Raw genomic sequence first — 15,390 nt, forward strand, 5'->3', positions numbered from 1 at the left:
AGACAATCCTTATGATACAAAACCACTCATTTGGATGGGTTTCATGAGGGCTGCACTGAGCAGCTTAAGTGATGGAATTTCACTTAGTATGCCTGAACTGGGTGAACCTAACATGGAGTGTTCTTTAAACCAGTTTCACGGGTTCATAGATGTTTTACTATTGCTTTCGGCACATTGCATTGCATCCAGCAGATCAAACCTGTTTCTATACAAATATAATCCTATAATTGGGAACCGCATATTTAATTCCAACCAGCCATTCTCTTGTCTATATGCATCATATTAATTTTCTTTACCTCTTCTGTTAAGTGGGTTTCTCTGTAACATGGTGCCTTTACTGAATGCACATATACACATATATATATATATATATATATATATATATATATATATATATATACACACTGTCAAAGAGGGTTAAAGCATGTAACAATGTTCAAATCATGTGTGATGTCAGTGAGCTGACAGGTAAGACTAAACTGGGGCGGAGTGGAGGAACCTCAAGGGAAACGTGCTCTTCTAATATTAACTACCCAGTTTCCACTGTTCCTCCTCTGCAGTGTCTCATCGGTTTCTATGGTAATGAACTTCTATAGCAATACTGCAACTAGCAACATGGCAGGGGTGTATAGGTGGTCCAACTAACCATGACAACCAGTTGACCTATACTGTTATCACAGTTACAGATCTATTATTACTACTACCACTGTAGTACAGTTGTTACTGCTACTTACAATAATACGTACATATATGGTTTGAATGGCACTGTCACTTAAGATCGCATGTTGGTTTTGACTGAGTCTAGAGGTTATTAGAGTTTTAATAGCACACTGCTCTCTAATCTCTAAATAATAATCTCTAAACTCTTGCTTTCTCAGACTCCTACAGGGTTTGCATGGCAGCATTACTGTGGTCTGTCAATTTCCGCTGACAGGGCTCATACACTGCATCCACCTGTTCCTTCCCTGGGCCTAATCTGATTCACACAGCAGCCAGGCTGTCCAAATGACATTACGGCCCGTTTCTTTGGTGACTCGGCCCCACGTCCTCGTCCTTCTGGAGCCGAGGCGTGCCGCTGATCCCGGGGCTACGTGGAGGCATCATCTGTGCCATCATCAAACACGAGGCAGATGTCGGCTGCGCTCGCCGCATTAAAAATTAATGTCTCTATTACAATCAGGTGTGTGGGTGAAAAATAGAAGTAAGGCACTGAATTAAAGGGGAAATGAATGACCTGAGTCTGGGCTGCCTCCAGGCTTCAGAGAACGCCTGAAGCAAGAGCTTCAGTGGCTGGGAGGCGTTACTGCACTTGTTATAAGAGTCTCACTGTTATCTTGAAGCTCCCATTAATCCATACTCTCAGCACAATGAGGCGGTGTGCATAGAGAGGATTGAGTGAGTATAGCATATTTATTGAATTTTACTGCTGGCTCGTTTTGGTCTCCTGCTGACATGACATTGAATAGGAAGACATCGGGCTGCCTGAAGCAAAAGTACCACAAAAACAGAAAAAGCAGGTGCATAATTAAGTTGGAAACAACATGTGAAATCATGGTCACCCATAGGTAATAATTAAGCTCATTACTTCCTCGGTGAATAATTGTGTAATGCAAAATGTCAGTAATACCTTGTAAAAAAAGGCCATTGTAAAAAATTCAGCCATGATCTACGGCTTCATACCTTCTTAGGGCCGCAATTTAGATCAGATTCATGCATGCCTCTTTTGTGTCCTGCAGCCAGGATATCTTGCTTAATTATGTTAAGCTAAAGAGCGAACAAGAAAATCGATGTAGCGTTTTTCCTTATCTGTATTTTGTCTGTGTCATTATCTGTATTCATCAGCATTCAGTCTTATCAGTTTTTTTGCCTCATTGTGAAATAGCCTGACATGGCAGACAGTGTTCTAGATGTTAACTGACAAGGAAGGGGATTGGAAAACTGAGAATCTAAGGAGCCTGTGGTGCCTTGGGCACCTGCTAGACAATCATAGAGATGAACACTTGTAAAAGATGCCTGTATGACACTGAGAGGAGACTGGCCTAGAACTGGGGAGAGATTGATTCCCTCCCAAGGCTGCAAGATTGATTCCTTCACTAGGCAGTGTCAAGAATGTTACAATTTTACCAAAAAAGAAAAATACTAACTAGGTTGTTGTTTCTTATTCGTTTGTGTTGTTTATGGCATGTGCGCTGGTTGAGATGCCTGTCCATAATTGGAGATGTTCAATTATATTGTCTGCAAAATGAAGGAGTAATTGCAGGGAACACAGACATTTTGGTTCCCTAAAACGCACTCACTGTGAGCCTTGTGGTGATCTTCCCTCCTTTGCAGGTGGCCAACTTGTTAAGGCTCTTCCAGATCCCACAGATCAGTTACGCCTCCACCAGTGCCAAGCTCAGCGACAAGACACGCTACGACTACTTCGCCCGCACCGTGCCGCCGGACTTCTACCAGGCCAAGGCCATGGCAGAGATCCTGCGCTACTTCAACTGGACCTACGTGTCCACGGTGGCGTCGGAGGGCGACTACGGCGAGACGGGCATCGACGCCTTCCAGCAGGAGGCCCGCGCCCGGCAGATCTGCATTGCCACTTCCGCCAAGGTCAGCCGCTCCATGAGCCGCTGGAGCTATGAGGCGGTCATCCGCTCGCTGCAGCAGAAGTCCAACGCCAAGGTGGTCATCCTCTTCACGCGCAGCGAGGACGCCCGCGAGCTGCTGGTGGCGGCCGCCCGCATGAACGTCAGCTTCGTCTGGGTGGCCAGCGACGGCTGGGGGGCGCAAGAGAGTGTGGTGAGGGGCAGCGAGCTGGTGGCCGACGGGGCCTTCACCATCGAGCTGGCCTCCTACCCCATCCGGGAGTTCTCCGACTACTTCACCAAGCTGGACCCGTACAACAACACCCGCAACCCCTGGTTCCGCGAGTTCTGGGAGCACCGCTTCCAGTGCAGCCTCCGCGAGCCTGCCTGTGCCCGCCGCTCGCTGCGCGATGGCAGCTTCGAACAGGAGCCCAAGATCATGTTTGTGGTGAATGCCGTCTACGCTATGGCCCACGCCCTGCACAACATGAGGCAGGCCGTGTGCCCCAACACCACCAAGGTCTGCGAGGCCATGAAGCCTGGCAACGGGAAGCGCTTCTACAGGGAATTCATCCTGAAGACCAAGTTTGATGGTGAGTGTGGTACACAACCAGCTCATTAAAGCTGTTACAACAGTTATTCTGATATTCTTTGTCAAAGTTCAACACAACCTTCTCCTGTCTTACAGATGACAAAAAGATAACAATAAACTGTATATTTACACCACTTTCCTGAAATAGACAAGATTGTTTTGCCCGTTTTGTGATAAAATTACATTACATGTATTTAGAAGACATACTTATCCAGAGCAACTTCCAGTACAAAAGAAGAGAAGTGTATCCACTCAAGTTGAATGAACTACATTGTCAGACCAGGCTAATAACACTCCCAGACCAGTGAATGTGAGCATAACACCATTCAAGCCCTACCACAACTTAACTTGTGCAACCTGACTAGGCAACAGAAGCCAAGAATACCGCAATAATCAGTAACTAGAACACAGAATCCAAAATACATCACAGTGCTGTGATATGAACATCTTTCTGACCACAAGCATCAATCATTCAGTCTCTCACTCGGTTTGATATGGCACTCTTCATATTGCCACTGGGAACATGATAAACTCTTGTGCAGTTACCACTAGCATGTCCTAGAATGGCTCCTAAATATAATGGAGCATTTAATCATTACTCTCAGTAAATTAGGCCAATTCTAAACAAACACCAGTCTTAAATGAGTACAAGATGGGATCTTCAGTTTAGGTTGTTTTCCTTTGGGCTTGAATAGAGTTTGTGATGATTCAATTTGCCAGAGATGAAACGTTAATTATCAACTAGGCGCTCAGTAATGAATTTGGTCACACTTTGTCTTGCCTTCAGAGGGTTAGCACACACACTCTAAATTAAGTAACACGTTTCGAGAGTGGATTTATACAAATGAAGAAAATGCATCACGTGGTAATATACAATGAGGAGTAGCCCAGCCTTCCTCAACCTCCTTCTTTTGAATTAATACACGCAGTGATTAAAGATAAAGTGCTTAACTCCTTTATGTTCTCTCTGCGCAATCAATACCACCTTTCCAATATGTTTTTATTACACCATATAGAAATCTAATTTGTGATATTTGAAGCCATACTACTGCTGAAATAATAAAGCTAAAATGTTTTCACTGGTCTCCGGGGTCCCCATCTTCCAAGAATAAGACATACCTTGCTGCATATGGAGCCATAGTATATTGAGAGACTTCTATATCTTATCTGGGCTCAGAAAACAACAGTATCCTTACCAGACCCTTGTCTTGTTCTTACAGGCTCTGACCAAGATGCCTGCTCTGAAACTCCCCCAAGCCCTCTGGTTGCACATAGATCATAGAAAATAGGGTCTTAGGGCTGTATTAGAGCAGGAAAGTCTTGTAATGCCGTAGAATGATGCTGGGTGGCTTTGACTCCTGATGAGAAGCAGCTATTTGACACAGCGATGGGTTTTTAAAGAGCAAATCCCCCAGACAGGTTCTGCCACAGTGGCTGCAGTAGTACATCAGAGCAGACTTAGAAGATAAAATCCCAAAACCTTTTTGGAAATCCTTACAGAGAGAAACTGGCACAGCAGTTATGAAATTACTTTCATTCTTCATTCTCTTTGTGAAGACACATTGCTTCTCACTCAATAAGAAAATATAAGCTACCTTTCCAATGTAAATGTTTAGAAAGATGACTAAAATACATATATAATCTATATCATTATCATGTGTACGTACATATACATGTATGTATGTATACAGATTGATAAGAATACAAACCTTTACAGCGATGGCCTTTTCCTTTTCTTTGCCTTCAATAAATACTGAGGCAGAACCAGACCAAATCTTATAATTTACATTGATGGATCAAATTGTCTGTAAAAACTTCAAGTGTGAAACATGTCTAGTCCTTATCTGTTAGGTTTGGTACATTAAGCTTTGTTAAGCACCTTGTTAAGCATTTGTCAACTTAAGCAGTCACTGACAGTGAAAGAACCATTTTAGCATGTTCTGTCACCCTCAGATAGAAATAATACAGAAGTGACTGCAGTTCATTTCCTTCAGCAGTTTATTCAGGGTCAGGCCAGTTACTCAGTAATAAACATCCCTCTCCTGCAGAATAGCCTTGGTTGCTACTCTCTTAGTAATGGACATTGACTTCTGACAGAAATCATTGTGCTCTCTGTTAGCTAATCTAAATGAGGTCAAAAGTGAAACATTTTGGCTTATTAGCATGAAATCCAGTACAGTTCACCTGTACTTGTACCAGTTTTTCGCAATTATCATCAATGCTGTGAGCAGCACATCTTTAAAGTGCATCTTTTCCAAGACTGCATGAGGTACTGACATGTTGGTTTTACTAATCTCTTTTTCTGAGGTGCCTTTTGAAAATCATTAAACCCCTAAAAATCTGTTTCAGCTACATAAAATTTACTCCCATGCTGCGTTTCCCCACTCCTAGCCCCCTTCCGGCCTGCAGACACGGAAGACATGGTCCGCTTCGACAGCGTCGGGGACAGCATCGGCCGATACAACATCTTCCATTACCACCAAGAGGACGGCAAGTACATCTACAGGAAGGTGGGATATTGGGCGCAAGGCCTCACGCTGAACACCACCCTCATCCCTTGGGTGAACCATGTGCCTCCCACCTCACAGTGCAGCGACCCCTGCAGGAAGAATGAGATAAAGAGCATGCAGCCGGGGGACGTGTGCTGCTGGATCTGCATCCCCTGCCAGCCCTACCAGTACCTGCTGGACGAGTTCACCTGCATGGACTGCAGCTTCGGCCAGTGGCCCCTGGAGAACCTGAGCGGCTGCTACGACCTGCCGGAGGAGTACATCCGCTGGGAGGACGCCTGGGCCATCGGCCCCGTCACCATCGCCTGCCTGGGCATGGTGTGCACGCTCTTCGTCATCGGCCTGTTCGCCAAGCACAACGACACGCCGGTGGTGAAGGCCAGCGGGCGCGAGCTCTCCTACATCCTGCTGCTGGGCGTGCTGATGTGCTACAGCATGACCTTCATCTACATCGCCAAGCCGTCGGCCGTCGTCTGCACCCTGCGCCGCCTGGGCCTGGGGACCTCCTTTGCCGTCTGCTACTCGGCCCTGCTGACCAAGACCAACCGCATCGCGCGCATCTTCAACGGCGTGAAGGACGGCGCCCAGCGGCCGCGCTTCATCAGCCCCACCTCGCAGGTGGTCATCTGCATGGCGCTCATCTCCTGCCAGCTGGTGGTGGTGGTGGTGTGGCTGCTGGTGGAGGTGCCCGGCGCCCGCAAGGAGGTGAGCCCCGAGCGGCGCGACGTGGTCACGCTGCGCTGCAACAGCAAGGACTCCAGCATGCTGGTGTCGCTCACCTACAACTGCGTCCTCATCGTCCTCTGCACCGTCTACGCCTTCAAGACCAGGAAGTGCCCCGAGAACTTCAACGAGGCCAAGTTCATCGGCTTCACCATGTACACCACCTGCATCATCTGGCTGGCCTTCCAGCCCATCTTCTACGTCACGGCCAGCGACTACAGGGTGAGTGACCGTCAAGGGAACCCATGCAGACAAGACTTATGGTGTATGATATCAATATAACTTACTGAAATAAAGGAAAAACCGTACTCTAAACATCTCTTAACCATTTAACTACACATTTTATTTCACCAAAAGATACCTGAGCTTTAAACACCGGATATCATCCAAAAAAAAAAAAGTTTCTGGTATATATGGTGAATTATCTTTGAAGGTTATTATAATACCGGTAGACTCTGGTGGCAGATAAGAAATCCTTTTGATCGACCATATTTAAGTAATAAATAAATAATTACAAAGGGATAAATAATAAAAGACCTAATAAAAGAGAAGTTCTCTTTTCACATGGCTGAAATATCCACTACATAAAAGAACAAAGAGATAAGAGAGATCATGCCCAGGGGAATGACTGAATTATATGGTCCAAAGTCATACTGTTGTTGACAGAATGACCATGTACATAATTGATGGGTATATTACATATATCACCATCAATGCATGCGCATACTCTCTCTCACACACACACACACACACACACACACACACAAGTGCTTAACAGCCATCTAAACAGATTTTCCACTGTCCAGTTTGCAAAATTTCACATTTCTAATACACTTATAAAAATTAAACATCTTAAATGTAGAGTTTCATTTGAGGAGCTTAGTAAAAAATTACATCCAGTTTTGTAATTTGTGTGAGGTAAAATATGTATTGGGGTCTCAATTTATCCCCCCATAGGGACGTTTGGAAGTGTATTTTTACAGACAAATGTTGAGGCACTGTCAAGACAGCCTCAGAGCTGTGTGCTTTGTCCATCTATTTCAATCTGCAACAAAGTATTGCTGCAAGGGGAGAGGTGTCAGAATTCAGTCAGCTGGAAAGTAAATATGGCCTTTAGAAAGACCCAGGATTCAATAAGTGGCACAACCTCCTCTATACTCATCTGTGTCAGAAGCAATCCACCCTTAAACCTCAAGAGGTATCCCTGTGTGCTTATGGTGGGTCAATTCTAGGCTTACTGTATGATATTTACATGTCTGTTTGTATTCCCAATATCTTCTCTTTGATTTATGTAAATCTCCCATTGATTTCCATTAGTAAGTCAGACAGTATGCACTAACTAGCCCAATTTCAGTCCATTTCTCCACAGATTAATCATTCATTCAATCAATCAATCAAGTTGTATGTTGACTGATGGCTGTCAGGCTTCTTGCAAATTGACCCATTGTCTCTCAATAACCCAAAACACACAAATGCTTATTAGTGTTTCTTGACTGTTGTTGTAGTCGTTTTCTCCAAATAAGATATTTTAATTGGCATCAGTCAGTGTGGTTCAAATTCTTGGAAATGTGCCTTCTAATCCAACAGAACAACACAATGCCATAGACTGTCTAACCAATCAAAGCTCATATTGGTGCAGCTGAGTTTCCTTCCATTAACAGGTAGGCAAATTTTATAAAAGCAGTCATTCCTTGCCTACCTATCAATTGCTATCATCAAGTCCAACATACATTACCTTATTGTCATTTAGCAGACACTTTTATCCAGAGTGACTTACCTTACCCAAGGGTACAACGGCAGTGCCCCAGGAGGGAATCAAACCAGTAACCTTTCGGTTATGAAGCTAGCTCATTACCACTACACCACCCTGCTGCCCCTCATAGCACTGGCAAATATGCGTAATATATATAAAACAGTAAACACCAAAGCAAGTATCAGGTCATCATCCTTTATCTTCACTGATTGCTTACAACTGTCTGAAATGCCTGAGGTGTCCCAGTGGCCGAGGTCATGAAAAACTGATCCACTGCCCCCCCTGCTGTATTAAGGTGTGGAATTTCTTTTGCCATTCTGTCGGTATGGTGCACCTTCAACACAAATATAACATGTTCTATTCCAAAAACCACGCATTCAGTCTATGCTGGCCTGTTAGAGGACTGTGTTGAGGTGCAGTGGACTTAAGGCTTTGCTCCCAACCACATCCCTGCATATGGTAGGGTGAGTCTCACCCGCAGCATCTTGGCAGTGGAACTGCTCTTCAATCAGTCAGATCTTATCCGGTATAGCACCCCTCAAAACAGACAGCAGAATTGTCATCAAGCGCTTAGACTTGACAGACCTCACACAGGGAGGGAGTCTCGCAGACGAGCTCTCCACTGTGAAGGGCTAAATGAGGATAGATGACCAGGCTGTTGCCGCAAGACTCCTGATGCGTTGTGACAGAGGGGTTGGTCTGTCATGACAGGAGGGCGCGTGCGGGCAAGGAGGGGGAAAGACAGCCTTCCACGCAGCTGCGTGTGTAGGTAAAAAGAAACTGGAAACACTGGCTGTGACCCCGCACTGGGACTCGTGTGGCTCGTCTGGGGAATTGGTCACATGTGGGTTGCCTTTTCGTTTCGGGTCGACGACCCTAGGCAGCTGCACAAGGACACGCAGTTGTCTGCCGTCACACCCTCACAGCCCCACGAGACGGGAGGTCCCAAACTGACAAAACATTTCAGGCCGCAGCTCTAGATTACAATGGACCCGTTATAACTTTGGGCTACTTACATGGATTTGTTTCCCTTTGCAGCCGAGTGACTGATTTACAGAGAATTGCTGGGGGTTCACTTTAGCATGCACAGTACACTGTACTGTGAGAACAGTTTCATGTAGATGAAGTAATCAGAATTATACAACACAATGTTAAACATTCTTTTCAGTGATGAATCAACAACAATTTTCTTCCCTGAGGGACCATACAGATGATTTCATTTACAGGACTTTTGGAGTGTCACCACAGAGAATTATGAATAAACGTTGCTGAGCAGTTATGCGGAAACTTTGAAATTCAGTTTATGTTTTACATTAACAACAATATCAATGGGCTCACATTTCAGATTTGGTTTAGATGAATGCCTCTGAACATGAAAGAGGATAGGGAGTCACTCACTGTACTGTGGTGAACCAGGGGTCTTCCAGATGGACATAAAATATTTCAGAACTCTAGCAAGCTTCAAGTAATGGAAGGTTTTTTGTTTTTCTTCTGTTCTTTTCCTTTCTGGCATCAAAGGCATTGATCCGTCTCCTCCTCAGTGTTTTTCTTCAGTCTGTTATTCTTTCCAGTGTTTATGTGGGCTTTGGATGGAATTTCTCACAACAGTTCTTCCTTGTATCCTGTAGCTATATTTGTTTCTGAATAATTTTGATTAACATGTCTTCTCAAGGTGGAATTGGATACTGCCACTCGACCCCAGGCCTAGTGATGCAGGTCTGTCATTGTATGATCGACACCAGGTCAAACCCAGTTCACACCGGCCACAGTGACCTTCCCCACACTAATGTCAAAACGGTTTCAAATGGCATGAGTGAACTGAAGTTCAACATGAATGAGACACATGTTGAACACAGGCCTGGAGAGTTAATGTGATGGCAAAAGAGCTTGTCCCTTTTTAGTCAAGGTACAAATCAATTAATCTTTCTTGAATAACTTCATTTAACTTCAAGTTAAAACTAATAAAATAGAAAATGTACGTTGTACCATTTGACATGACTAAATTATGTGAGTGGTAACACGTTTTATTAAGGTTCCATTGATTTATCATTCATTCACACATTGTTTACACTTTAGTGTTATAACAGTTGTTTAAGTGCCCACTCGCTACTTATAAATGACCTGTAATTAGCATTTTAAAAAAGTATTAGTTGACTTGTTTTGCTTTTCTTAAAGTAACTCCTAAGGGGTGAGTAACGTACACAGAAGAACTGCCACTGCAAAAAATAATAATGTTTTATTTGTGCATTCATTAATGAATTATGAATGGGACTTTAACAAAAAGTTATCAAGTTAACAACAAAATGTTCAACTAAAATGTTTAATGAACCCAACAAACATGAACGAAGGTTGTAGTTGAGTACCATGTAGTGTGCTGTTGTGATCCAGTTATCTTGCTTGTAAAGGCACACCCAAAAGCAAACAGGAGTGACAAGCATGATAAGCGAGTGACATTTCACAATTCACGCCATGGTGATTTCCCTTTTCTTTAAAAAAATGACAGCATTATTCAAATGGCTGCCTACTTTTGCACCTAATTTTGCACTGCAGGATATCTTTAGCGCCTGGTTTTTCCTGTAAGGGAAAATTTTAAACGCCGAATCGAGTGAAGACCATGTGAGACCACCACCCTTCACATTGGATTAACAACCAGGTCAGGAGGAGTTCAACCAGGCTCACACCTCTGTAACACACAGCAGTGCCGGACGACCAGCTAATTCCCCATCCTCCACTTCTCTTCTGAAGCTAAACTTTTGCATTATTAAAATCCTTTTTCTGGTTCAGTACGGCCGTCATTGCTAGCCGATTCAGATATTTTGAAGGCGGGGAGCCCATTATAACCGATAAATGCTCTTACACAATGGAGAGACACTGCTGGGAATTAGACTGGAATCTTTGAATTATGCCCTCTTAGGTTGTGCTCAACCTAAGTATGAAAATCTTTGGTTGCCTTTGGATAGGAAGTTAAGGCAATGTGTGAACTTTCACCTTTCACTGTTCATGAGTAGGACACAAAAAGCAACATTGGACCTGTATTTGGTCAGTGTGCATGGCACTTTCCCCTCGCATGTCATTGTGTAACAGTACCTGCATAGACTTGCCCCCACGGTAGCTCGCTAATCCGATAGGACTAATCAATTTTGTGTTGTGATGCCAATTGCTTGTTGAAATTCACTGATGCCGGACGCAGGCGATTAGATCACGAGTGGATCGATGCCTGCGGCAGTGGTTGAAACAGCCACGTGGTAGAAGGCGCTCGTTTGAATGGAGGAAGCTGCGACTCGAGGCGCTGTGGGGGAGCTCTGTATGCTGTGGGCTCTTCGATTTTCAACTTTTTTCACTTAAAGGAGGTCAAAGAGAAGGAGGAGGTCTTCATTTGATACTCTGAAAAGCATTTGGAACCAGGCGGGAGCTTCCTGTGTTTTTCGTGGGGGTCACCCACACACCTACACTTTCACCATATTATGCATCTGCAATTGCCAGCAGCCTATTCGGTTTTCTGTTGACTTCTGTGTGTATATACACGTGTACACACACACACACACACACAATGCTGTAGATAAATATTTGTAAATAAAAAAGAATGGTGGTGTTCATCAATGGCTGATTTTTTCAAAACTTTCTATTTGTTTCTAATGTAAAGTTGAAAGTGGAAGAGTTTAGTCCCAGGACCCCAAATCAGTCATCATGAAAGCAATCATCTGATCACTGAGAAAATGAACAAATACTACCACACACAGCTAGAAACAGTATCTTGTAAACATACTAGCTAAAAAATTAATCCAAAACATACTAGCTAAAAAAATTTAATCCAGATTGGAAATCCACATTACAGCTAGCTAGGCAGACACCATTCATTGACTAGTGCATTTCAGGTAGGAGATGTAGTGCTCTTTTCTGTCAGTTTGGGTAGAATGAGGATGGCGTGAGGACACCACACACAGATCTTTTCTTTACAACACATGCGGTGTGCAGGGTGTAAATCAATATAAATTGGCAGCAAACTAATATCCACGTACAAGATGGGGAGCTCTTGCTAAAGGAGCCATTTTATGGGGCCATTGCATTCAATTAAGGAAGAGCATTTATTGTCCTGTATGGGATGCCCACAATCCAAATGGAAAAAATACCTTCTGAATCTTTTGAAGCATGTTTCCCTCCACTTCACACAGTGGTGCATATTCACATGTATCAGAAATTCAACAAGAAGAATAACTGCTGATCCCCCTTGGATTCTAGATGCATATGTAAACTCAACACAAATATTTTACATTTGTGGATTAATATAGCAGGAGATGCCAAGTTTGCACAAAAGAAAGAGATAAACAAATCATTTAGTCATTACTGAATTGCAGGAACTAGCAATGCTATGGTTTAGTTTCAGACAGCAGGCATTTCTGCAGATTGTGCACTGTCCGTTCCATATTTGCATTTGCAGTATATTCCGTCATGCTCATGTATACGAGCATGCATCATTAATTGGTTGCAGCACTTACAATGTCCCTTCTCCTATGAAATCCATGTTTATTTAACTCATCTTAATGCTGCTATTGGTATTCAGTGAGTTTGCCTCTTCCACTCATGTCATGAATTCACATATTACACAGAGACTGTGGATGCCATACCAACAGGAGAATTCATCCTGATGATACACACAGAAACAATGTACACAGAAATGCTTAGGAGAAAGAAAAAAAAACGACACCAGGGCTGAATACAAAATGAACTGACAACTGGAGTAGAGCACGGAGGCATGGAAAGGCATCTGAAACGGCAAAGATGATGTGAACTACCAATGCCATGCAATACTAATACTGTCAATTATAGTCAAATGGGATGAAAACCTGAAACCATCTCTTTCTCTGAGACAGACTTTGCAGCTTCCTGATTTTGGCCTGTCATTTCTCCAAGGAGATGAGCAGCACCAGGGAGCCCAAGACTTGGGGGCCTTGAGCGTGCACGGTCCCAGCGCCTGAAACCTTCTTCCTCCATCTACCCGCAGGTGCAGACCACCACCATGTGCATCTCTGTCAGTCTGAGTGGGTCAGTGGTGCTGGGCTGCCTCTTCGCCCCCAAGATCCACATCATTCTATTCCAGCCCCAGAAGAACGTGACCACGCTCCGAGCCACCACCAACCGCTTCAGTGCGACCGGGCCTGGATCCAGCTACTCGCAAGGTATCCCCATTGCCATAGCCACTCATAGCTGTCACTCTTACCCTTCATTATTGCTGATTATCTTAGCTGAATCCATTATCCATGATGACACAGTGTTGAGATACAGCCTTATTTCATGAACATTTCCTAGGCTCCTTATGTCCTGATGTTTGCCCACTAGATGCAACATAATTAGCCGCTCTTGATCAGAGTGTTATAGATCAGTTTGACTGCTGACACAACTGGTGTTAGATACTTTTATTACAACTGATAGTGAACTTGTATAGTTTTGGGGTAACAATTGCAAAAGTGGTTTCGTGCAGCCCAATATAATAACAGCTGAGCATTGATACTGACAAAACTACAAATAATTTTATCGCTCATTCATATTGTGCCTTGCTAAATGTTTCACAATGTATGTGTAACTGAGTTTTAAAGCTCATGATGTTTACATTAGAAGTCCTGAGCTGTAACCACTACTCCACACAAAGATCAAATGAGCAGAAACCAGTGAGTTTATCCTTGTGTCTGCACACTGCAACACAACTAAAAGAATGCATTTCTTTGATGACATACACGGTTATGAATGATCTAAGAAGAAATGAGTGATTGCATCATACAATGGGAGTTATCAGCCAATATAAAAAAAACACTTCTGAATGGAACACATAATATACTGGTATCTAAGAAGTTATTTTTCAGTTTGCCATCAGGAGATCACTGGCCTGTGAATATACGCGAGTTGTCCAGTTTTCATCTCCGACTCTTAAACAGTGTTTTTACAAGTAATGAATGGAGAATTGGAACCTTTGAGAAACAAAGGCTTTTAATTTGTTTTGAATGGATGCACTTCTATTAAGGGGAGTGGAATAGCAGCACAGTTGAATGCCTCTGTGGATAGGCTCCAGAATGTTTTTTTTTTTCCATACTTACATGAGCTGTTGCAAAGTGTGCAATACAACTGGACTGGACAATGTCAGGCACACACTGGACTCCAAACTCAAAAAAGACTGAAATCCATTTGGTCTCAATTTCTGCTCTCCTTTTTTATCATTTATATAAACAGTTTGTTACAGCATGTCAATGCGCAGAGAGTTCACGATGATAGCTGCCATTTGACCAAAGCTATAAGCATATTAAAATTTCAGTACATTTTCAGGCAGGTCATTACCTTAAATGAATGTTAAGTTATTAGGGAGGGATGACTAGGAAGAACACAATCAGAACTTAGGAAACATTAAAAAGCCCTTCATCAGTACAGCAAAGCCATAAAGGTCTTACTTGTCCACTCACTATGATTTTATAAAAGCCGTATGCATGCTTGCTTTCTCTTTTTTGCAGCTTCAGCCTCAAACTACGTGCCAACAGTGTGTAACGGCCGAGAGGTGGTGGACTCCACGACATCTTCCCTGTGAAGATTGAAGGCAGCTCCGCCTTCTGGGCCAAATACACACAACATATAATAAGTGGAAAACAAACCCCTCATTCACTCAGGTTTCTAAAGGCATAAATGTGCATGTTGTCTGGTGGAAACTTGAACTTACATAACTTGTAACTTGTACATTTGTAATAACTTGTAAAAACTGGAAAACACTGGTAGCATTTTAGGAAGAAAGCTAAAATAAAAGCTCAGACACTATGCCAAATGAAAGTTTTATTATATTGGGTTATTTAGTGGATTCATCCAAAATTGCAGTCTGGGGCATGTTGAACTTCTTGGCACACAGTGCACACTTGTCTGTGATCAGTCCATGCATGTCATGTATGGTGCAATGAACCAATGAGGAGAGAGTGCAGGTTCTGTTTTAAGGGAAATGCAACATGTCCATGGCCAGATTCTTTGCTTATAGGTTTTCCAGTTTTCATCATATATTGTAGGATGCACCAGATAGCTTAAGAAACCTTTGTGAACGAGAGGGCAAGTGTTACAAATATGCGAGTGATGTCACTGCAGATCGACCTGATCTTGTTGTCCAATAAGTATTGTGAATACAATGTCCCAATTCTGTTCTTTTGTTTGACTAGTACTATAACAAAAAAAATACTACTAATAATGAACAAAACCATTCAGTATACCCCT

The 15,390-nt window shown here is 43.2% G+C and overlaps 1 protein-coding gene across 2 annotated transcripts in view; it reads left to right on the top strand.

Annotated features, from left to right (window-relative positions):
- LOC118780557 (metabotropic glutamate receptor 2-like) overlaps nucleotides 1-15,390 on the top strand; it is a 43,743-nt gene extending 28,353 nt beyond the window's left edge. For both annotated transcript variants that reach the window (XM_036533124.1, XM_036533122.1), the window contains 4 exons: nucleotides 2,332-3,169; nucleotides 5,560-6,623; nucleotides 13,157-13,331; nucleotides 14,652-15,390. In XM_036533124.1, coding sequence (XP_036389017.1) covers nucleotides 2,332-3,169; nucleotides 5,560-6,623; nucleotides 13,157-13,331; nucleotides 14,652-14,725 — 2,151 coding nt within the window. In that variant the 3' untranslated portion in view covers nucleotides 14,726-15,390. The remainder of the gene's footprint in view (nucleotides 1-2,331; nucleotides 3,170-5,559; nucleotides 6,624-13,156; nucleotides 13,332-14,651) is intronic.

This window comes from Megalops cyprinoides, chromosome 7 (assembly GCF_013368585.1).
Source record: "Megalops cyprinoides isolate fMegCyp1 chromosome 7, fMegCyp1.pri, whole genome shotgun sequence".
Taxonomy (NCBI): Eukaryota; Metazoa; Chordata; class Actinopteri; order Elopiformes; family Megalopidae; genus Megalops; species Megalops cyprinoides.